This window comes from Anomaloglossus baeobatrachus, chromosome 6 (assembly GCF_048569485.1).
Source record: "Anomaloglossus baeobatrachus isolate aAnoBae1 chromosome 6, aAnoBae1.hap1, whole genome shotgun sequence".
Classification (NCBI taxonomy): domain Eukaryota; kingdom Metazoa; phylum Chordata; class Amphibia; order Anura; family Aromobatidae; genus Anomaloglossus; species Anomaloglossus baeobatrachus.
In genome coordinates, this window is record NC_134358.1 from 557,021,928 (window position 1) to 557,047,741 (window position 25,814).

At 40.2% G+C, this 25,814-nt stretch overlaps 1 protein-coding gene across 1 annotated transcript in view; it reads right to left on the reverse strand.

Annotated features, from left to right (window-relative positions):
* THSD7A (thrombospondin type 1 domain containing 7A) overlaps window positions 1–25,814 on the reverse strand; it is a 701,817-nt gene that overhangs the window by 224,809 nt on the left and 451,194 nt on the right. The window contains exon 4 of the mRNA XM_075315710.1: window positions 4,415–5,246. Within this exon, the coding sequence (XP_075171825.1) occupies window positions 4,415–5,246 (832 nt within the window). The remainder of the gene's footprint in view (window positions 1–4,414; window positions 5,247–25,814) is intronic.

The following is a 25,814-nucleotide window of genomic DNA, read 5'->3' on the forward strand; positions in this document are numbered from 1 at the left end:
AGTTTCCAATGTTTTTGCTTTCATGCTATGTCCTTTCTTTATGACCTGTCTTGAATTTGCGCTTTTTTTTTTCTTTTATGTAGGAAATGCAATGATAAATGTTGTCCTTCAGGGTAAAAGCTGAAACGCGCTGCCTCTGCCATTTATTTTTAGGTTTCTAGTATAAAAACTAGTGTAAAAGGTCATAAGACATTGATAAAGTTTATGTAGGAAATTACGACAAAAATGTTGGAAAAACATAAAGACAAATCTTTATGTTTATCATTTTCTTTTTCTTGTCTTGCTTTCCTTTTTAGCTTCATTTCCTTCCATTATCTATATATTCTTTCTTTCACTTTTTTCTTCTTTCTTATTTGCCACTATGTACCGTATATATCTGTCTGTAATCCTTCTTTGTTTCTGTCCATCCCTTCTAGTTTCCTTCCTTTTTCCCTCTCTTTCCTTTCTTTCTCTTTTTTTTCCTTCTTATTTCACACTTTTTTTTATATTCTTTCTCTTTTCTTTCTTAACTCTCCACTATCTGCTATTCCTTTCTTTCCTTCTTACTTTATCACTTTCCCATCCCTTTTTTCCTTCCTCATTTTTTAATTTCCTGTCTTACATTACCCTGTCTGTCTATTCTGTGTTTTCCTTCTTTCATTTCTTTTAATTTCCACTATCTATCTGCTTTCTTTCTTTCTCCTCTCTTTCTACCTTCAGTCCTCCTTTTTTACTTTCTACTATTTTCTTTTTTACGTTACACTGTCTTGTCCATTACCTTACTCTCCTGATTTATTTTACACTATCCATCTTTTCTCTCTTTTTCATTTTTCTTTCTTCATTTTTCTTTCTTTCTTTCTTTCTTTGTTTATTTCCTTACTTTGTCTTTTTCTTTCTTAATTCCTTTCTTTCTTTTTTCCTTCTTTTCTTTCTTTCTTTCCTTCCTTTTTCTTTTTCTTTCTTCCTTTCTTTCTTCCCTTCCTTTCTATTATTTTCCTCTCCATTCCTTCCGTCTTTTTTTTTCTATCTTTTTTTACATTCTACCTTCTTTTTTCCTTCCTCCCCTTCCCCTGTGTTAATTGCTCTTTCCTTCCCTTCCTTCTTTTTTACTTTCTACACTTTTCTTTCATACTTTACACTGACTATTTTCTTTATTTCTCTCCCTTTCTTTTTTACTTTTTACTCCCTTTCTTCCTTCCTTCCTCCTTTTTTACTTTCTGTTTTATGTTACACTGTATTTTCATTATCTTTCTTTCATTCTTTATTTTCCACTATCCTGTTTTTTTTTAGTTTCTTTCTTTCTTTTTTACCTTCTACTATTTTCTCCTTCTTTCCTTCCTGTCTGTCTTTTTATTTTCTTTCATATTTTGCTTTCCTTTTTTCTACTAATTTTCTTTACTTCCTTCCCTTCCTTCTTTATTACTTTACATTAGCTGCTTTCTTTCTTTCTCATTTTCTTTCTTATTTTCTTCTCTCTCTTTCTTTCCTTTTGACTCTATCTTTCTTTTGTTCTTTCTCGCACTCTCTCTTTATTTCTCCCTTTCTTTCCTTCTCTCTCTTTCTCTCTCTCTTTTTCTTTTGCTCCCTTTCTTTCTTGACCATTTCTCTATCTTCCCTTATTTATCTTTCTTTCTCTCTTTCTTTCCTTCTATCTCTCTTTCTTTATTTATTTCCCTATCTATCTATCTATCTATCCCTCTATCTATCTATCCCTCTATCTATCTATCTATCTATCTCTATCTATCTATCCCTCTATCCCTCTATCTATCTATCCCTCTATCTATCTATCTATCTATCTATCTCTATCTATCTATCCCTCTATCCCTCTATCTATCTATCTATCTATCTATCTATCCCTCTATCAATCTATCTATCTATCTATCCCTCTATCTATCTATCTATCTATCTCTATCTATCTATCCCTCTATCCCTCTATCTATCTATCTATCCCTCTATCTATCTATCTATCTATCTATCCATCTATCTATCTATCTATCCATCTATCTATCTATCTATCCCTCTATCTCTCTATCTATCTATCTATCCCTCTATCTATCTATCTATCTATCCCTCTATCTATCTATCTATCTATCTATCTATCTATCTATCTATCCCTCTATCCCTCTATCTATCTATCCCTCTATCTATCTATCCCTCTATCTATCTATCCCTCTATCTATCTATCTATCTATCCCTCTATCTATCTATCTATCTATCTATCTATCCATCTATCCATATATCTATCCATCTATCTATCTATCTATCTATCTATCCCTCTATCTATCTATCCCTCTATCCCTCTATCTATCTATCCCTCTATCTATCTATCTATCTATCTATCTATCTATCTATCTATCCCTCTATCTATCTTTCTATCTATCTATCTATCCCTCTATCCCTCTATCTATCTATCCCTCTATCCCTCTATCTATCTATCTATCTATCTATCTATCTATCTATCTATCTATCTATCTATCTATCTATCTATCTATCTATCTATCTATCCCTCTATCTATCCTATCTATCTATCTATCTATCTATCTATCTATCTATCTATCTATCTATCTATCTATCTATCCCTCTATCTATCTATCTATCTATCCCTCTATCCATCTATCTATCTATCCCTCTATCCATCTATCTATCTATCCCTCTATCTATTTATCTATCTATCTATCTATCTATCCCTCTATCTATCTATCTATCTATCTATCTATCCATCTATCTATCCCTCTATCCCTCTATCTATCTATCTGTCTATCTATCTATCTATCTATCCCTCTATCTATCTATCTATCTATCTATCCCTCTATCTATCTATCTATCTATCTATCCCTCTATCTATCTATCCTTCCCTTTATCTATCTATCCCTCTATCTATCTATCTATCTATCTATCTATCCCTCTATCTATCTATCCCTCCCTTTATCTATATATCCCTCTATCTATCTATCTATCTATCTCTATCTCCTTCTTTCTTCCTCCTTTCTTTCTTTTTTTCTTCTTTCCTTCTTTGTCTTTTTCTTTCTCTCTTTTTTCTTTCTCTGTCTTTTTCTGTTTCTTTCCCTATTTATCTATATATTTCTCTTCCTTTCTTTTTCTTTCTTTCTTTCTCTTTTCCTTTCTTTGCCTCTTCCTCTTTATCTTCTTTCTCTTTCTCTATTTCTTTCTCTTATTTTTTAATCCTCTTTATCTTTCTTTCTCTCTATTTCGTTCCCTCTCTTTTTCTTTCTCTTTCTTTCTCTTTCTTTTCCTTTCCTTCCCTCTTTTTTCCTCTTTATCTTTCTTTCTCTTTCTCTCTCTTTTTCTCTTTAATCCTTTTTATCTTTCTTTCTCTCTTTTTCGTTCTCTCTTTTTCTCTTTCTTTCTCTTTCTTTCTCTATTTCTTTTTCTTTCTTAAATCCTCTTTATCTTTCTTTTTCTCTATTTCTTTCTCTCTCTTTTTCTTTCTTTTTTTTTCTCTCTTTTCCTTTCTTTCCCTCTTTCTTCCTCTTTCTTTCTCTTTCTATATTTCTTTCTCTTTTTCTTTCTTTCTTTAATCCTCTTTATCTTTTTCTTTCTATTTCATTCTCTCTCTTTTTTTCTTTCTTTCTTTCTCTCTTTTTTCCTCTTTATCTTTCTTTCTCTCTATTTCTTTCTCTCTCTTTCTTTCTTTTTTCCTCTTTATCTTTCTTTCTTTTTCTTTCATTCTCTTATTTTCTCTATTTCTTTCTCTCTTTCATTCTTTCTCTCTTTCTTACTTTTTATCTTTCTTTCTCTGTATTTCTTTCTTTCTCTTTCTTTCTTTCCTTTTTTCTTCCTCTTTATCTTTCTTTCTCTTTCTTTCTTTTTTCCTCTTTATCTTTCTCTTTCTTTCTTGCACTTATTTCTCTATTTCTTTCTCTCTTTCGTTCTCTCTTTCCCTCTCTTTCTTTATTTCTTCTCTTTGGCTTGTCCTTCCTTCCTTCTCTATAGTCCTCTGTCTCCTGATTATATACCTTACTGTCTATACTATATACAGAGTGTAGATCCGGGGAGCGAGCAGTCTTCTCCGATGGTTTTCCCACCCGCGGTCTATTCCGGATTCCGCCTTGATGATGTATTTGCAGATGTTGCCTATGCCCCATACAGATAAGCAGCTATGCACAGCGCCCCCCCATCACTGATAATCAGCGACATTTCTTTCATCCTCGGATCCCATGATCCTAAGATGGAATGATTGAGTGGTCACACAGAGACTGAGATGAAAACCACTTTGTGGGATATTGTCCAATTCCAACCACTTTCCTCCCATATGGGATGCAATCCCTATCAGATAAATTGGTCCATACATGGCGGCCGGATTATTCATCACTTCTCGGCACGCCGTCCTTTATCACTATTACAGCAGTGGAGGCATGGTAAGACCTGAGTTTAGAGTCATGTATTATACATATACGAGTTTTCGGACACTCACCTGAGGGCGGCTGTTTTCCCGTTTTTGTGCATGCAGGTCACCAGTCGTGTTTGATACCCAATTTGTATATCCCAGTATCTGTTTTCCTGGCGATTTTTCCGGTTTCGGTTCCTCTTCTTCTTGATTAGCTCTCGAGCCTCCGGGTCCTTCACAGCTTTTTCTCTCTCTTTCGCCCGTTCCCGGTTTTTACCCCTTTTCCCGGCTTGTCTCACATGTCTAGAAATTGGTATCGAGCAAGAACTCCAAGACCCGACGTTTAGACTGTACATGTTCTCTTCTCCCTCACAAGGAGAACCTTCACAAACCTGGAATTCGGTAAGGTTGGGACAACCCGAGCCACCAAACTGGGGCATGGCCACCACGTAGCGGGTCCTGTGTTTTAATCCATTGCCGCATGTTTTCGAGCAGTCCGACCACGAAGAAAAATCTGAGACGATACAATCCTGAGGACAGGGAATAAGGCATCCTTGTTCTAGCCGGGGTTTGGACTCGAAGTATTCACATATACTGTCGTCTGCCTCCGTCCCGGTGGCTTTCTGGAGACAGACGACCTCTCTGGTCTGGATCCCTTCCTCGCCTTTTGTGCATCCTGTGGTTTTCTCTGATAACCTTGACGCTACTGGTGAACACTGGTCCCAGATACCCAACTGCCAGTCATACAGCTCTTTATGCCAGTCACAAACTCTAAAACAGTTTTGCTGGTTTTCGGGTCTGTCCGTCTGTTTGCAGTTTGTAGGTAAAGTCGTCCACCCTTCAGTGTGCGCACACCACACCGCCCTCGTCTGTATGCCGCCTGGACCACATTCATCTCCCATACACCGTCCCCATGGACCTGAAAGAAAAAATCAAGAGACGGATTAAGGAAAATTAGGAGATTTAAATTACTGACATGACATCATTCTACAAGACTATAACTACTATAATACTGTCCCTATGTACAAGAATATAACTACTATAATACTGCCCCTATGTACAAGAATATAACTACTATAATACTGCCCCTATGTACAAGAATATAACTACTATAATACTGTCCCTATGTACAAGAATATAACTACTATAATACTGCCCCTATGTACAAGAATATAACTACTATAATACTGCCCCTATGTACAAGAATATAACTACTATAATACTGCCCCCTATATACAAGAATATAACTACTATAATACTGCTCCTATGTACAAGAATATAACTACTATAATACTGCCCCTATGTACAAGAATATACCTACTATAATACTGCTCCCTATGTACAAGAATATAACTACTATAATACTGCCCCCTATGTACAAGAATATAACTACTATAATACTGCCCCTATGTACAAGAATATAACTACTATAATACTGCTCCCTATGTACAAGAATATAACTACTATAATACTGCCCCTATGTACAAGAATATAACTACTATAATACTGCCCCTATGTACAAGAATATAACTACTATAATACTGCCCCTATGTACAAGAATATAACTACTATAATACTGCCCCTATGTACAAGAATATACCTACTATAATACTGCTCCCTATGTACAAGAATATAACTACTATAATACTGCCCCCTATGTACAAGAATATAACTACTATAATACTGCTCCTATGTACAAGAATATAACTACTATAATACTGCCCCCTATATACAAGAATATAACTACTATAATACTGCACCCTATGTACAAGAATATAACTACTATAATACTGCCCCTATGTACAAGAATATAACTACTATAATACTGCCCCTATGTACAAGAATATAACTACTATAATACTGCCCCCTATGTACAAGAATATAACTACTATAGTACTGTCCTCTATGTACAAGTATATAACTACTATAATACTGCTCCTATATACAAGAATATAACTACTATAATACTGCTCCCTATGTACAAGAATATAACTACTATAATACTGTCCCCTATGTACAAGAATATAACTACTATAATACTGGCCCTATGTACAAGAATATAACTACTATAATACTGCTCCTATGTACAAGAATATAACTAGTATAATACTGCCCCTATGTACAAGAATATAATTTACTATAATACTGCCCCTATGTACAAGAATATAACTACTATAATACTGCTCCTATATACAAGAATATAACTACTATAATACTGCCCCTATGTACAAGAATATAACTACTATAATACTGCCCCTATGTACAAGAATACAACTACTATAATACTGCCTCTATGTACAAAAATATAACTACTATAATACCGCCCCCTATATACAAGAATATAACTACTATAGTACTGTCCTCTATGTATAAGAATATAACTACTATAATACTGCTCCTATGTACAAGAATATAACTACTATAATACTGCCCCCTATGTACAAGACTATAACTACTATAATACTGCTCCTATGTACAAGAATATAACTACTATAATACTGCCCTCTATGTACAAGAATATAATTACTATAATACTGCCCCCTATGTAGAAGAATATAACTACTATAATACTACCCCTATGCACAAGAATATAACTACTATAATACTGCCCCTATGTACAAGAATATAACTACTATAATACTGTCCCTATGTACAAGAATATAACTACTATAATACTGTCCTCTATGTACAAGAATATAACTACTATAATACTGCCCCTATGTACAAGAATATAACTACTATAATACTGTCCTCTATGTACAAGAATATAACTACTATAATACTGCTCCCTATGTACAGGAATATAACTACTATAATATTGCTCCTATGTACAAGAATATAACTATTATAATACTGCCCCTATGTACAAGAATATAACTACTATAATACTGCTCCTATGTACAAGAATATAACTACTATAATACTGCACCCTATGTACAAGAATATAACTACTATAATACTGCCCTTATGTACAAGAATATGACTACTATAATACTGCTCTGTATATACTGGAATATAACTGCTATAATACTGCCAAGAATAAAAAATAATTTATATTTGAGCAAATAATTGTTTATCGGAGTGAATTTGCTTCCATTTTCCTCCATATTTCGGCACAGTACACTGAACCCAATCATCCAAAATAATATCCTGCCCCCCTCTGTATTTTCTGTGTGTATAATACCGCGGCAGTGAGTTGTGTTGTGTATATTTTACGCTCCGGAGCCAGCTGGGAAGGATAGATTAAGCCCATAAAAACTCCTTTAGTATTCTGCACAGATTACATTTAAATCTTAGCTTCATAGCTTCTCGCGGCACCTACAAAATAAATATATGGAAAATACAAATGCAATTTACTTTCTATTCCGGGAAGATTACACCTTGGCTTTATCTCTCATTGACCTCTTGCAAATAACAAGATCACAGCGGCATTATCCACACTCACACACAAGGAGGCTCGGAGAATCGCAGGCGCCTCTGTTTGAGGACACCAGCCGAGAGCGGATACAGAAATCCTAAATGGCCTACTTACAGGAGAAACCCACAATCGAATCCCGATTCTGCAAACATGGCGGCTTTCCTTGGAGGAAACACATTGAGAGACCTTGTCTTATCGCCAGTCGGCACCTTGGGCGAAGCGCCTCTAATTAGCAATGTTACTTCCAGGTAGAAGGAAGGTTTCCAGCTGCAAAACTCTGCATGAAAGACGAGAACCCTCCAACGGTGGCGGATAATGGAGGGAAGGAACGCCGCCGCCGCGTATAATTGGGTTTTCATATACCGAGAGAAGCCAATTAAATTATACAGATGAATGTGAACGCTTTGGGTCATCCTTGGGTTAAGCTTGTAAAGCGACACAGTAATTCACTGAATACGGCGCTGAATAGAAATTTTGTGCAGATGGAGTAGATTTTAGCTCGATTGTGCACTGTTGACCTAAGCATTGAAAAAAAAACCCTTCACTAATTAAAGACATGATGTCCGGCGGATCGCCACTGGTCTAGCGTCTGAAAATGCAGATGTTAGCGGTCATTGACTGGAAATTGCACGTTTTCCTGCAGTGGCCACTACAGGAGAAATGTGGTATTACATGCCGAAGGGATGACCATGGTTATGTGCAGTCCTCCGGATTAGGAGCTACTCGTTGTAACCTTCTGTCACTGGGTCCTTCTCCGATATCACACAATTAACAGAGCGAGAGATGGATGAACAATCCAAAGAACATTTATTCCAAGCAAAATAAGACGGTCACTAAAATAATCCACCACACAGAGGGTAAAATAGTCCAGGAACATACATGGACACAGTACAGTAAGTGAAAAATTTCTAGGTCTCTCTGGGGAGCCTCAGCTTCTCCCACAGAGGATACATCTTCCTGCTTCTCTCTTCTCCTTCTCAGACAGACTGAATAATCCCCCAGGTAAACAGAGAAGTTGGGTGGATTCCAGCCCCCCTCCCCCAGATTTAGGGACAAAAGCCTGGAAGGGGGTGATTAACCTGCAAACAGGACAATGTACACACTTAAGGCAAGCAAATGGTAACTGAGCTGAGCTAATTAACCTGCAGAAAAGACAAGGAATACACAGAATGAATGGAGCAAGACTCCTAAAATACGACCCACAATATCACACCATCACACCTTCCTTCCTGGTTAATAATTCTGGTGTAACATCCCTCCCACAGAGGAGTGGGAAACTGGTCACTGAATGGTGCAGTAACAGGTAGTAAACTAGGTGGCGCTGAGGACACCAGAGGTGGAGGAAGTCAGAACCGAGAGGACGCAACGAGAGTCAGGGAGTAGGCAGGAGCAAGGTCGTAAAACAAGCCGGGGTTCAGGTACCCAGGAGAGTACTTACAAACACAAGGGACAGGCAAAGGCGTGGTCATGAGGGGAGCCGAGGTTGAGAGCCAGATTATAATGATAAAGTCAGGGGGGAGAAGGCAGAGACGAGTCAGAGTTCAGTCCGATGTCCAGTACCAAGATCAAATTGCTGAACAACCAGGAGCCGGGCGCTTACCAGAGAATACGACTGGCACCACTCCGGGCACAAACACTCCCAGATAAAGCAAAGAAATTATCCGGAAGTGGCGCACTAGAGTAAGCCCCTCCCACCGCCGTCGAACGACCACGTACAAGGAATGGCCCTTCACAGGGCAAAGGATAACATTAATACAGCATGCAGGACACCGCACAAATGTGGATATAGTCTCCGCAGGAGGACACCATAGAAGGCCCCGGCGCAGGAGCTACACCGCAAGTCAGGGCCATGACAGGTGGATTACAAAAAAAGAATATCCCTCTATGGTGCTAGAACACCCTATTAAAGTCTAGAGAGGTAAAGTAAAAAGAGGTAAAGAAAGTAAAGAGAGGTCATTCAAATATTTGTACTGTCCACATCTTGGGACATTTTTAATTTTTTTACCTAAAGGGGTTGTCCACTACTTCTCCATTGATGGCCTATCCTTAGATGAGGTCATCAATGTCTGATCGGCTGAGGTCCAACATCCGGCACCCCATCAATCAGCTGATCTCAGCAGCAGGCAATGCTCAGTTCTGGAGCTGCTTCATCTTCTGATAGTGGTCGCGGCCGGGTACTGTACATACGCCTCCTATTGATTGACTGGGACGTGGATGTGCAGTACCCAGCCACAGCCAGTATTAGAAGACAGAGCATCTCCGGAAGGAGCATATCCAGCCACCTGCTGCCGCCGCCAGCACCAGAAACAGCTAACATGCAAGGTGCGGGTGCCATACCCCGGCCAATCAGACATTGATGACCTATCCTAAGGAAAGTCCATCAATGTAAAAATAGTGGACAACCTCTTGGATGGCATGTATTTGGTGGTAAAACCATTTTTGCAAGTGGGTTTCGTCAAAAATGATGCACCCTTTGGCTGATACAATCTCTTTGTTTCCTTGCACTTTCCAACTTGGATGTTGCCAGCAGAAAGAAGTACAAAAAAATAAAAATAAATAAATTACACACTTGCTGATTAATCCTCAATTAACTCATTCTGTATCCAGCAATAGACAGTGCAGGACAGAGGCTAATGAAGGCAAAGGGTGCAAAGTTTTTAATGAAACCCAATAGCAATTATTTTTAGCCAAAAAATATGCGTTTAAAAAAGGAAAACTGCCTAGATAGGCACCCCCTTTAAGGGATTATCTAGGAGTGCAATATTGATGTCCTATCCTTATGATAAGAAATCTAATTGTTGAAACATCTACAGAATAAATTAATAAAACATGGTCCCCATTCTTTGGGTACTCACTACGTCAGGTTCTGTAACTGTGTTGTTTTTCTTTGAAATGCAGTGGGCTATAATATTAGGCATAGCCACTACCAAAAGTATAATCCCTTGGGCTGTCAATCAATGAAGGGTACTCAGTTATTTCCACGGCCCTTTGAGTTATCTGATCAGTGCCAGTGTTAGGATTCAGGCCCCCACTGATCTAAAACTGATGCCCTATAGATAAGGATAGACACCCCCTTTTAAGGGATTATCTAGGAGTGCCATACTGACAGCCTATCATTACGATTAAAAATCTAGTTGTTGACATAACTTTAGATCAAGTTACAAGATGTGGTCCCATTCCTTGGGTACTGGCTGCGCCTGGTTCTGTAACTGTGTTATTTTTCTTTGAAATGCATTGGGCTGTAATATCAGGCATAGCCACTACCAAAACTTTAATCTTTTGTTAAACAATGAAGGGGACTCAGCCATCTCCCTGGCCACTTCAGTCAGGTGATCAGTGCAAGTGTTAGGATTCAGGCCCCCACTGATCTAAAACTGATGCCGTAAGGATAGACATCCCCTTTAAGGGATTATCTAAAAGTGCAAAACTGATGGCCTATAATTACAATAAGAAATATAATTGTTGACATAACTGTAGATAAATTTACAAGATGTAGCCCCATTCCTAGGGTACTGGCTGCACCTAGTTCTGTAACTGTGTTGCTTTTCTATCAAATGCATTGGTCTATAATATCACTACTAAAAGTATAATCCTATGACTGTCAAACAATGAAGGGAACACAGCCACCTCCTCAGTCCTTTCAGTCTGATGAGCAGTGTCAATTTTAGAATTCAGGCCCCCACTGATCTGAAACTGATGCCCTAAGGATAAATCATAACTTTTTAGGTCATTAGGATAATGGGTCATTCTGATATCAGAGAATGGTTTTCTCATAGTGTTAGTTTCAAAAACGTCATTTGGCTGTACAGCAGACTACCTTTTTATACTGCACAGACTTGCTTCATGTTTCTCCTACAGTGCTGGCCAAAAGTATTGGCACCCCTGCAATTCTGTCAGAGAATACTCAGTTTCTTCTTGAAAATGATTGCAATCACAAATTCTTTGGTATTATTAACTTCATTTATTTTGCTTGTAATGAAAAAACACAAAAGAGAATGAAACAAAAATCAAATCATTGATCATTTCACACAAAACTCCAAAAATGGGCCGGACAAAAGTATTGGCACCCTTAGCCTAATACTTGGTTGCACAACCTTTAGCCAAAATAACTGCGAACAATCGCTTCCGGTAACCATCAATGAGTTTCTTACAATGCTCTGCTGGAATTTTAGACCATTCTTCTTTGGCAAACTGCTCCAGGTCCTGAGATTTGAAGGGGGCCGTCTCCAAACTGCCATTTTGAGATCTCTCCACAGGTGCTCTATGGGGTTCAGGTCTGGACTCATTGCTGGCCACTTTAGTGGTCTGCAGTGCTTTCTCTCAAACCATTTTCTAGTGCTTTTTGAAGTGTGTATTGGTCATTGTCCTGCTGGAAGACCCATGACCTCTGAGGGAGACCCAGCTTTCTCACACTGGGCCCTACATTATGCTGCAAAAGTTGTTGGTAGTCTTCGGACTTCATAATGCCATGCACACGGTCAAGCAGTCCAGTGCCAGAGGCAGCAAAGCAAACCCAAAACCTCAGGGAACCTCCGCCATGTTTGACTGTAGGGACCGTGTTCTTTTCTTTGAATGCCTCTTTTTTTTTCCTGTAAATTCTATATTGATGGCTTTTCCCCAAAAAGCTCTACTCTTGTCTCATCTGACCAGAGAACATTCTTCCAAAACGTTTTAGGCTTTCTCAGGTAAGTTTTGGCAAACTCCAGCCTGGCTTTTTTATGTCTCAGGGTAAGAAGTGGGGTCTTCCTGGGTATCCTACCATACAGTCCCTTTTCATTCAGACGCTGACGGATAGTACGGGTGACACTGTTGTACCCTCGGACTGCAGGGCAGCTTGAACTTGTTTGGATGTTAGTCGAGGTTCTTTATCCACCATCCGCACAATCTTGCATTGAAATCTCTCGACAATGTTTCTTTTCCTTCCACATCTAGGGAGGTTAGCCACAGTGCCATGGGCTTTACACTTCTTGATGACACTGCGCACCGTAGATACAGGAACTTTCAGGTCTTTGGAGATGGACTTGTAGCCTTGAGATTGCTCATGCTTCCTCACAATTTGGATTCTCAAGTCCTCAGACAGTTCTTTGGTCTTCTTTCTTTTCTCCATGCTCAATGTGGTGCACACAATGACACAGGACAGAGGTTGGGTCAACTTTCAGGTTTCAGGTTTCAGGGTTCAGGTCCCACCAAGGACACCATCTGCAAGGAGTTTGTATGTTCTCCCCGTGTTTGCGTGGGTTTCCTCCGGGGTCTCCGGTTTCCTCCCACACTCCAAAGACATACAGATAGGGACTCTAGATTGTGAGCCCCAATGGGGACAGTATTACCAATGTATGTAAAGCACTGTGGAATTAATAGCGCTATATAAATGAATAAAATTATTATTATTATAACTTTAATCCATGTCACCTGCTGCAAGTGTGATTTAGTTATTGCCAGCACCTGTTAGGTGCCACAGGTAAGTTACAGGGGCTGTTATTACACAAATTACAGAAGCATCACATGATTTTTCAGGCAGTGCCAATACTTTTGTCCACCCCCTTTTTTATGTTTAGTGTGGAATTATATCCAATTTGGCTTTATGACAATTTTTTTTTTATTGAAGACAAATTAAATGAAGATAATAATACCAAAGAATTTGTGATTGCAATAATTTTCAGGAAGAAACTAAGTATTATCTGACAGAATTGCAGGGGTGCCAATACTTTTGGCCAGCACTGTAAATATAGTTCTTGAGTTGTTCTCTTATCTTAAGTTGTTTCAACTAATGTGATTAAATATTTAAATTTAATATGAAAATATTTATTTTTTTTATTTTAGGGGAAAATATTTTTTCAGTTATTCTTGACTGCAAAATCCCTAAAAAGCAATTGCAATGACAACTATCAGTAAGGGTTTGGATTCTCAGCAGTGCCTCCGCAGGTAAAATAATGTATTACACTGTGCCTTTTAAAATCGACGGGCTGTATTTGTAATACAGGGTAAGATATGCGCCCTGAACAGAGGATGCCCGCCATTAATTAAGAAATCCCTAACAAGGTTATGACATTTTTTTTTTATTTTTTTTTTGTAAAATAGATACCCACTCTAAGAAAATAAAACTTGGCTTCTTTGTCTTTTATATTTGCAGATGAAATTGTCAAATATGAATGTGAACTGTTACATTTGCAGATTCCAGATTCTTGTGAATCCATATGTTGCATTTTTCTACTTTTTTTTAATTAGAGCTAATGCATTTTTAGGTGTAAACCTTATATATATATATATATATACATATCACAGCTAAAAATCTGATGAGTCTGAACTGAGCCTCTGCCAATAAGTCCATCATTCTCCATGAAAATCTCCCACCAGGGAAACTAGCACAGTTTGAAGCCGACATCAAAGGCAGAACATTCACTGAAGTTGACATCAAAGTCGTAGCTTCATGGTTCCGTCATCCGTTCTTTTCCTGCCGGTTTCTCCACATCCATGAAATAACTTCTCATCATTTTTCTTTTTTTTCCTTTCATTTTTTTGGAAATTTAAACATTTTGGAATGAAATAGTTTGGAAAAGTTATCTGAAAGGAGTTCAAAACGTCTGCAATATAAACTTTCCGTACCAAAAAAACAAAGTGATGGTCGAGTTTTCTTAACTAAAGCTTCATCATTGTACCATCAGGACAAGAGCTTTTCTTTGACCCCAGTTCAGACATACGGCATAAGAAAACGGGGACAAATGAATTGATAACATAGCTATTTATAACTGGCTGTACTACCCGGCATTGCCCTGGATAGTAACTGTCTGTCATTCTCTCATTCTCCCTCTCTTCCTCTCTGTCTTTCTCTCTCTCTATCTGTCTATCTCTGTCTTTATGTCTCTGTCTCTCTCTGTCTCCATATGTCTGTCTGTGTCTGTCTGTCTCCATCTGTCTCTCTTTGTCTATCTCTGTATGTCGGACTGAGTCTGTGTGTCTATGTCTCTCTCTTTGTCTCGCTCTGTCTCTCTCTTTGTCTGTCTGTCTCTGTCTGTCAGTGTCTCTCTCCATCTGTGTTTGTCTGTCTCTGCGTCTCTCTCTGTCTCGTTCTGTCTCTGTCTCTCTTTGTCTGTCTGTCTCTGTCTGTCAGTGTCTCTCTCCATCTGTGTCTGTCTGTCTCTGCGTCTCTCTCTGTCTCTCTCTTTGTCTCTGTCTGTCAGTGTCTCTCTCCATCTGTGTCTGTCTGTCTCTGCGTCTCTCTCTGTGTCGTTCTGTCTCTCTCTTTGTCTGTCTGTCTCTGTCTGTCAGTGTCTCTCTCCATCTGTGTCTGTCTGTCTCTGCGTCTCTCTCTGTCTCGTTCTGTCTCTCTCTTTGTCTGTCTGTCTCTGTCTGTCAGTGTCTCTCTCCATCTGTGTCTGTCTGTCTCTGCGTCTCTCTCTGTCTCGTTCTGTCTCTGTCTCTCTCTTTGTCTGTCTCTGTCTGTCAGTGTCTCTCTCCATCTGTGTCTGTCTGTCTCTGCGTCTCTCTCTGTCTCGTTCTGTCTCTGTCTCTGTCTTTGTCTGTCTGTCTCTGTCTGTCAGTGTCTCTCGCCATCTGTGTCTGTCTGTCTCTGCGTCTCTCTCTGTCTCGTTCTGTCTCTGTCTCTCTCTTTGTCTGTCTCTGTCTGTCAGTGTCTCTCTCCATCTGTGTCTGTCTGTCTCTGCGTCTCTCTGTCTCGTTCTGTCTCTGTCTCTGTCTTTGTCTGTCTGTCTCTGTCTGTCAGTGTCTCTCGCCATCTGTGTCTGTCTGTCTCTGCGTCTCTCTCTGTCTCGTTCTGTCTCTGTCTTTGTCTGTCTGTCTCTGTCTGTCAGTGTCTCTCTCCATCTGTGTCTGTCTGTCTCTGCGTCTCTCTCTGTCTCGTTCTGTCTCTGTCTCTGTCTTTGTCTGTCTGTCTCTGTCTGTCAGTGTCTCTCGCCATCTGTGTCTGTCTGTCTCTGCGTCTCTCTCTGTCTCGTTCTGTCTCTGTCTCTCTCTTTGTCTGTCTCTGTCTGTCAGTGTCTCTCTCCATCTGTGTCTGTCTGTCTCTGCGTCTCTCTCTGTCTCGTTCTGTCTCTGTCTCTGTCTTTGTCTGTCTGTCTCTGTCTGTCAGTGTCTCTCGCCATCTGTGTCTGTCTGTCTCTGCGTCTCTCTCTGTCTCGTTCTGTCTCTGTCTCTGTCTTTGTCTGTCTGTCTCTGTCTGTCAGTGTCTCTCGCCATCTGTGTCTGTCTGTCTCTGCGTCTCTCTCTGTCTCGTTCTGTCTCTGTCTCTCTCTTTGTCTGTCTGTCTCTGTCTGTCAATGTTTCTCTCCGTCTGTGTCTGTCTCTGTCTCAGCTTCTCTCTGTCTGTCTCGTTCTCTCTCTTTCTCTGTGTCTCTCTCGCTGTCTTTCTGTCACTTTCTCTCTGTCTCTCTATCTTTGTCTTTATCCATCTCTCCACCAATATATCACCTCACACATAAGCTTCTTATAATATGAATGTCCTTCGTTGCCTATAGCAACCACTCACAGCTCCTATTAATAACCTGTAGCTCACAGCTCCACTCACTTTAATGTAAGCAGGTTTTTTGGTGAATAACTGTTAAAGCGCGGCGTTAACTTTTCCCCTCAAAACATAGTCTACGACGTTCCCTGGGTAACATGGGGCGTCTGTGTAAAATTTCATGATTGTAAATGCGATGGTGCGGATTTCTTATATATGATATTATATATACACACAAACACACATAACCACACACATACACACAAACGTACTCATATATATACACACATACACATACTCACATACATACACGCATATACACACATACATATACACACATACACATACACACACACACATACACACACACACATACACACACACACACACACTCAGCTTTATATATTAGACGAATATTATAAATAATTTGGATTTGCCAGAATCCACATTTTTTGTGATGATTGGATTTGCTTCCAGCAAAAATGGTTGTGATCTAGGAAAGCAAGGAGAGGTTAAAAGTAAAGGCAGGGAAGGGTTTAAAAAAAAGACAGATCCCCAGCTAGTCCATTAATCTTTTCTTTGAATCTTCCAGCCTCCGTTCTTCAGGTCATCCAGCCTTCAATCGTCCTGCACCTAGTAGTCCTCGTGCGGTGACATTGGACGCAATTTACATCATGGTTTTTGAGAGTCCTCGTTAGCACTGGAAGACCCAAAGATCAAAGGTTGGAAGACCAGGAGACCGGGCTGGGGCCTCCTATGGCATCACAAGTCAGAGGTGGGCTGACGACTGCTGAGTACAATCATATATCGTCGTCTAACCCTTCTCAATTTTTAAAATTCGCTCATCTCTAGTCTTTTCCAAGCTTTTATCTTGGCTTAGCCTAAAGAGATTTATATCATGAGGAAACCAGCTTTACAGAAGAATAAAAAGAAGAAGTTCTTGATATTCTGTCGGGTAATATTTATGCTATTTGTGTCTATATGTGGCACATGAAGAAAGAGAGGTGCAAAAAGCCATGTAAAGTCCTGACACCAGCTGAAATCTATCAGTAATTAGAAAACAATGATGCCACTTAGTGAAAAATAATATGAAGCAGTTCAACTGATGGCCTAGAAAACTGTGTCTCATTACCAAGGTGTCACACAAGAAACATCTCATGATGGGTAAAATCAGTGAGCTGTCTTAAGACCTTCACAACCTTGTTGCAAAACATATTGCTGGCATTGAATACAGAAGAATTTCTATACTACTGAAGGTTCCAGAGACCACTAATCTAGAAAAAAGGACATCATTTCATCCTAAACCACTCACGTTCAGGGCTCCCCATGAGATTTAAGCCAAAAGAGTGAAAAGAATTATCAGAAGAGTTGTCCAAGAGCCAGGAACAACCTATGAAGAGCTTCAGAAAGACTTGGAATCTGTAGGTACAATTGTTTCAAAGAAAACAAAAAGTAATGCACTCCCCCTCCATGGCCTGTATGCACGCTCTTGTATACACGCTCCTGTATGCACGCTCCTGTATGCACGCTACTGTATGCACGCTCACCACGCAAGACTCCATTCCTAAACAAATAATATCTTCAAGCGCATTTAAAGTTTGGTCAACAACATTTAGACAAATCCGTGGAATACTGGGAGAATATTATCTGGTCAGATGAGACCAAAATTTTACTCTTTGGATGCCATGATACACATCATGTTTGGAGGCCACCTTCCTGTCCCTACTCTTGACTAGCCCTGATCTTACACCCCCTCCACTTCACCCCAGGTAGGGACAGGACAGGACAGGAGTGTGATAATACAAACAGAAATAGACAAACAGGGGAAACCAAAACTCTATCACATTGCACGCTTACACAAAGGTATGACAATAAGACACAAGGAGGAAAATAAGAGCAGGGAGGAAACACCAAGACAACAGGAGAACTCCACAACAAATCCAAGCACTGCACAATATAATCACCAGCAGGACTGGGACACAACAGCACACAGACCAACACAGCAATAAACTATAGTTGGCATGGGAAGACAGATTCCACCATTTTAAAAAGGCTTTGAGTAAATGTGATAGGTTTCCAACAACATGTGATTTTATAGGTAACCAGCAGGCTAGCTGAGGTTAACTCTTGCTAGCCTGACCATTAATGAGCTCACAGCTGGTTGATGCCCGAGCCTGTCTATGTAAGTCAGAAACACCAGAAAAACCATAGTGTGGAGATTTGAATCTGTAGCATGAACAATGTGATGCCGCATGACACTCAGCGAGTTTTAAGCAAAATTCTGTGTGACACCTGCAGAATATGAAAAGTGTTTGTATGGAAAAATGGTCCAAAATCCCACCTGAACAATGCAGGCGACTAGTGTCTCCATAAAGGAGGGGTCTGGAAGCTTCATCACCAACAAAGGCTTAAAGTATTAAATAAATTTCAGTAAATGTGTTCAATTCTTTTTCCCTGTGTCATTTCTCATTATTATACAATATTAAATTTATGGACATCTATGGTTTGATCTCTTGTGGATTGGACGGGTTGTTACTGACATCTGGTGAGAAATTCATGTCCATAGCACCTTTAGAAATATATTTATTTAGAAAATTGGTGACGTCTTCAATACTTTCACTCGCTGTATAAATAGACAAAATAAAAAAATAAATAAATATACAAAAATAACAAAAACATGAAAAAAATTAAAATAAATAAATAGTATATAAAAAGAAATACATATAAAATATAACAAAAAAAAGCAAAAATTAAAACAAAAATAGTATATAAAAAGAAATGAATATAAAAAAATAACAAAAAAAAGCAAAAATAAAAATAAATAAATAGTATATAAAAAGAAATATATATAAAAAAACAAAAAAAAAGCAAAAATGAAAATAAATAGTATATAAAAAGAAATAAATATAAAAAAATAACAACAAAAGCAAAATTGAAAATAAATAAATAGTATATAAAAAGAAATAAATATGAAAAAAACAATAAAAGCAAAAATTTAAATAAATAAATAGTATAAAAAAATAAATATAAAAAAATAACAAAAAAATCAAAAATTAAAATAAATAGTATCTAAAAATAAATATAAAAAATAACAAAATAAGTGAAAATTAAAATAAATAAATAGTATATAAAAAGAATTAAATATATATAAAAATAAAATAAAATATATAAATAGTATATAAAAAGATATAAATATAAAAAATAACCAAAAAAAGCAAAAGTTAAAATAAATAAATAGTATATAAAAAGAAATAAATATAAAAAATAACGCAAAAATTTAAATAAATAAATAAATAGTATATAAAAACAAATAGATATAAAAAAATAACAAAAAAAGCAAAAATTAAAATAAATAGTATATAAAAAGAAATATAAAAAATAACAAAAAAAAGCAAAAATTAAAATAAATAAATAGTATATACAGTGCCTACAAGTAGTATTCAACCCCCTGCAGATTTAGCAGGTTTGATAAGATGCGAATAAGTTAGAGCCTGCAAACTTCAAACAAGAGCAGGATTTATTAACAGATGCATAAATCTTACAAACCAACAAGTTATGTTGCTCAGTTAAATTTTAATAAATTTTCAACATAAAAGTGTGGGTCAATTATTATTCAACCCCTAGGTTTAATATTTTGTGGAATAACCCTTGTTTGCAATTACAGCTAATAATCGTCTTTTATAAGACCTGATCAGGCCGGCACAGGTCTCTGGAGTTATCTTGGCCCACTCCTCCATGCAGATCTTCTCCAAGTTATCTAGGTTCTTTGGGTGTCTCATGTGGACTTTAATCTTGAGCTCCTTCCACAAGTTTTCAATTGGGTTAAGGTCAGGAGACTGACTAGGCCACTGCAACACCTTGATTTTTTCCCTCTTGAACCAGGCCTTGGTTTTCTTGGCTGTGTGCTTTGGGTCGTTGTCTTGTTGGAAGATGAAATGATGACCCATCTTAAGATCCTTGATGGAGGAGCGGAGGTTCTTGGCCAAAATCTCCAGGTAGGCCATGCTATCCATCTTCCCATGGATGCGGACCAGATGGCCAGGCCCCTTGGCTGAGAAACAGCCCCACAGCATGATGCTACCACCACCATGCTTGACTGTAGGGATGGTATTCTTGGGGTCGTATGCAGTGCCATCCAGTCTCCAAACGTCACGTGCGTGGTTGGCACCAAAGATCTCGATCTTGGTCTCATCAGACCAGAGAACCTTGAACCAGTCTGTCTCAGAGTCCTCCAAGTGATCATGAGCAAACTGTAGACGAGCCTTGACATGACACTTTGAAAGTAAAGGTACCTTACGGGCTCGTCTGGAACGGAGACCATTGCGGTGGAGTACGTTACTTATGGTATTGACTGAAACCAATGACCCCACTGCCATGAGATCTTCCCGGAGCTCCTTCCTTGTTGTCCTTGGGTTAGCCTTGACTCTTCGGACAAGCCTAGCCTCGGCACGGGTGGAAACTTTCAAAGGCTGTCCAGGCCGTGGAAGGCTAACAGTAGTTCCATAAGCCTTCCACTTCCGGATGATGCTCCCAACAGTGGAGACAGGTAGGCCCAATGTGACGCCCTGGACAAGCCAGGGGTCACAGGTAATGACATCACCACACCCTACACCCCGGTTAGGTACACCAAAGCTACACCAGAAATCCTTGTTGCCTTCCTCCAGGGGCTGATGTCCACACCAGGGGGTGGAGCCAGGCGGTTGGTCTCCACCCACCAAGGAGTTCACAGTCCTGGAGGCGGGAAAACCAGGCAGATCAGTGAGAAACAGATGAGTGTTGGAGGAGAAAGTGAGAGGAGCTGAGTAGTAGTGCAGTGGAAGTGAAAGAGGAAAGTGACAGTTGAAAGCCTGAAGTTGGTCCGGGTGTGTGCCCCGGACCGGGACAGCAAGGTTAGCAGACGGCGGTGACCGTCTGCAGTGGAGGCTGATCGGAGTTGCCGAAAGGACCGCGGACGGGTGGTGGCCCGGCGGTACCGGGCCGGTACACGAGGAGAAGCCAGCACCATTGGCAGGGGCCTTTCGGATCCCGGCAAGGCTAGGAGTCGCCGTGAATTTGCCAAATCCATCAGTGAAGGGGACCTCCTGGGTCTCCAAACAACTAAGTCCCGATTGAAGGCAACAGTCCAACCGTATGCGAGAGACACCGCTACCGCCAAGGCACCAGTTTCTCAGGGCCAGCGCCTGCGGGCAAAGAGGGGCTCCTCCGGCCCATATCCAAGTCGGGGAGCGGGTTACCGGTTGGAATCCATCGCTACCAACAGTGAACTTAGGTGCAGGAAAAGAGACAGTCACCGTTAACTACCAGGGAAAAGCAACAGCAGCCGTCCGTGGGAACCGTCTTTCCAGCCGTGTGTTTTACCGAGAACTGTGTCATCGTCTTAGGCTGAGTGAGTACCATCGTGCCGTGAGGCACAGCGCTGCCCCCGCGACCCTGCACCTCACCAAGCCCTGCACCGGCCCTGCCATCCCTCATCCTCCACTTCATCACTGGGCCCCGGGACAACCATCCCCTACTCACGGAGGGGAGAACTAACAACTTTGCTGCTCCCTGTCACCGCTCCCGGGGTCCCCACACAGAGCAGCGGTGGTGCTATCAAAAATCACCACAACCGTGGGTGGCGTCACGGACAATAATTCCCCAAAACCACACCCCTTTCACTCACGGGCGAGGAGCGCCGCTCGAGTCCCCGGGATCCGGCCCATCGCTCGAGCCACCGAGCAGCAGCAAGCCGCAGCAGCAGCGGCAGCTGGACCCGATCAGTGGAAGAGCGCAGCGACCCCTCCTCCGCCCGCGACAACTTGGCGTCACGAACAGGATCTTACCGCTCTGCCGTTGGGTAGAGGTGCGCCTTGTTACCGCCGGAGGTATCCGGCCAGAAAATTTCAGAAGCCGCCATCGTTGGCGCGAAAAGTTCCCGCCCGAGAGTCTTCCCGAGTAGTGGAGGCACGAAGGCCAAAACCCCGCCCCGATAGAGGAGGGGCCGGAAAGAGGCTAAGGGGGACGAAATGGCGACTGGTCGCATGTAGCCGCGGCTATAAAAGCAGGGACGCCAGGATTCTGCAGCCATCTTGTTCCTGGGAGAAGCCGCCAGCAACATGTGGATGCCGTCCCGAAGCACCGTAGCCCCCGCGCCTGGAACCGCGGCATGGGTTGAAATCCGGACCGTGCAGCTCTACCAGAGCAGCAGCAAGCCGCAGCAGCAGCGGCAGCCGGACCCGAGCAGTGGGAGAGCGCAGCGACCCCTCCTCCGCCCGCGACACCAACTCCTTGGAAAGGGTGTTGTACCCCTTGCCAGCCTTGTGACCCTCCACGATCTTGTGTCTGATGGCCTTGGAATGCTCCTTTGTCTTTCCCATGTTGACCAAGTATGAGTGCTGTTCACAAGTTTGGGGAGGGTCTTAATTAGTCAGAAAAGGCTGGAAAAAGAGATAATTAATCCAAACATGTGAAGCTCATTGTTCTTTGTGCCTGAAATACTTCTTAATACTTTAGGGGAACCAAACAGAATTCTGGTGGTTTGAGGGGTTGAATAATAAATGACCCTCTGAATAAACTTTTCACAATTTAAAAAAAAAAAATAAAAAAAGAAATAACATTCTTTTTTGCTGCATTTCACACTTCCAGGCTGATCTACAGTCCAAATGTCACAATGCCAAGTTAATTCCGAATGTGTAAACCTGCTAAATCTGCAGGGGGTTGAATTCTACTTGTAGGCACTGTAAAAAGAAATAAATATAAAAAAATAACAAAATAAACCAAAATTAAAATAAATAAATAGTATATGAAAATAAAGAAATATAAAAAAATAACAACAAAAAAAGAAAAAATTAAAATGAATAATTAGTATATAACAACTCTCTACTTCATGCTTACATTATAGAGCGTTTCTTACCTCTGGAGTTAGAATAGGCCTATAATTACGGTATTACTTACTGACTTCAAGCGACAAAGCGACATCAATGGCGTCTCGGCTATAAATCGTTTCCCGTATTGTGTTGATACATAGTTCTAAGAAAGAGGTTTACAATGAACCCGCTGATCGCTGCCCCCGCGCAGAACTCCCCAGCCGCCTTAACTAAAGAGATCATAGAATGCCTCATTAAGCCCTTATTATAGCAGCCAGCAGGAAGGACGGTGCGCCAGCAAACAGCGGAAAGAGATAACCCTGAAAAAGAGGGGGGAACACCCTGACGAGATGACACAGATATAGCGGGGAGTTGGGGGGGGGCGTCTATTCTTACCGTCTGCGGGGGGTCACAATGGCTTTATAGATTATTTTGGGAGCACCAGGGATTCTTTAACAATAAGTAACTTCTCGTTTCAAGAATAAAAAGGATAAAAAACACAAAAAAAACCTATAGTAATAAAAAGTGCAGCGCGCGACTATCACAGAGGGGCACAACACAACAAATCACAGCGACACTGCAGGACGCAACTTTCTATTATACTTTTCTGTATTAACCCTTTACCCTTCAGTAATTTTTTTTTTTTTTTGCACTTTTGTTTTTTTCTTACTCCTTTTCCACGGACCGTAACTTTTTGAATTTTTTTTGGCAGTGGAGCCGTCTGATTATTGTCGAGATCCAGTTTTTATTAGTATTATTTTAGGGGATTTAAGATTTTGTAACGCTTTTATTTGCAATTCTGCTGTTTTGTTTCTTTTTTTTTTCTTAATGGCATTTACCATATAGGTGACATCATTTTGTAGAAGAGCTTAAACCCCATATGTTGTTTGTTATTTTATTTTTTAACTAAGGAACAAGAGTTTGATTTTAGGTTTTTATGTTTTATTTTATACTTTTAAAAATGTGATTGCTTCAGTTAGAAGTAGGTGCTGGCTGTACAGCACTGCCGACCCTTTCCCTATGCGTCGTAAACTCACTCTGCATAAGTACACCCACATGGGACCAATAGTACGACCTGTTGGGAAGGGGTTAAAGCACACCAATCACCAGGATTTTCCTCTATAACCTAAAGCCAGTGCTATACTGGCACTATCATGCTGATTCTATACATACCTTTAGGTGTCAGCTAGGATGTATAGGTTTTGAAACACAAGCAAGTAAAGTTTGTAAAATGAGCAGCATGTTGAGTGACAGCAGCTGCAGCAGCTGATAGCTGGGGCATTCATAGTAATCCCCTCCCGCTGTTATTTATGCTAAGGACCTGTGCTGATGTCATACCCATGTGACCATAAGGGGTGGGGCCTCAGCCAACATAGCTGATACCAAGAAGCAACATTTTTCTATTGGCTGAGGCCCTGCCCCTTCTGGTTACATGGGAATGACATCAACACAGCTCCTTCTAGTCACAAAGTAAATTGATTCTAGAATATTGTATAATATAATTAGCATAAATAAAAGGGGGAGGAGATAACTTTGACTACCCCTTCAGCTATTATCTGATCCTCAGCTGCTGTCACTCAACAAGCTGCTCATTTTACATACTTTACTTGCTTGTGTTTCAAAACCTATACATCCGAGCTGACCACTACAGGTATGTATAGACTCCGACTGATAGTGCCAGTATAGCACTGGCTTTAGGTTATATAGGAAAATCCTGGTGATTGTGAGCTTTAAATCATCAGTTCCAAGACCTCTGCTTGTTGTCAGTGAATGAAAATCTTCCAGACACTAAAATTTGCTCTGGGTCCTATGATCCGAGCACCTATGTGATCATTATATTGCAAGGACACAATTTTGCCCTCTGGATGGGACGGAGCTGCAGTACCAGGAACAACCACAATAAAATGCAAGGCACTGTGGCACTGAATAAAAAAAGCAGCTGATTGGTGGATTTTCAGGCGTCTCACCCTACGATCGAATATTGATGACCTCTGCTATTCCAGCCTCATAAAACAGCGTAAAGTCTGATCTAAAGGTTTTATCTTCCTTTCAGACCATTTGCATCTAACAATTTTATCAAGATAAGGACAGCAAAGTCCCGGCCCCAGGACTGACCCATTCACGCTCAAACAGAAGTTTCATAGACTTCTATGAGAGCCATATTACTGACCCAGCCTGAAGAAGCATCTGTGGATGATACGGGATAAGGCTGTGTGCACACGCTGCATTTTTTCCCACATTTTTTGATGCGGGTTTTTTTTTAAGATATTAATCAATACTGAAAGGAAAAATGCATCGCAGCAAAATCTATGAGAGTCCTGAAGTGCTGTGCACCCGATGCAGATTTTTTTTCTTCCAAATTTTGGTGCAGAAAAAAACTGCATTTTTCCACAGCGTTTTCCCTATCCCAATGTATAACAAAAAAAACGCATGAAAGAAAACACATAAAAAAAGCACATGAAAAAATGCAAAAAATTAGCATTTTTTCCGCAGAGTTTTTCCTGCCAAGACATGCAGTTTTATGTACAGAAAAATCTGCAACGTGTGAACAAACCCTAATGATTCAGGCTAATCAGTCAGCGACTACGACCATCCAAAATGAGGAACAGCCCGTGGCATCCCTGAGAATATTAACCACAGTATAACGGTATTTTACATTTCACAAGGGTTAATCCTCCGCACATCTGAGAAACTGAGAAGTTCAAAGCCGGTCTCCCCCAGCCCCTAATCTGCTCCAGAAAATTTCAAAGACGAGTCCCTGGGAATGTC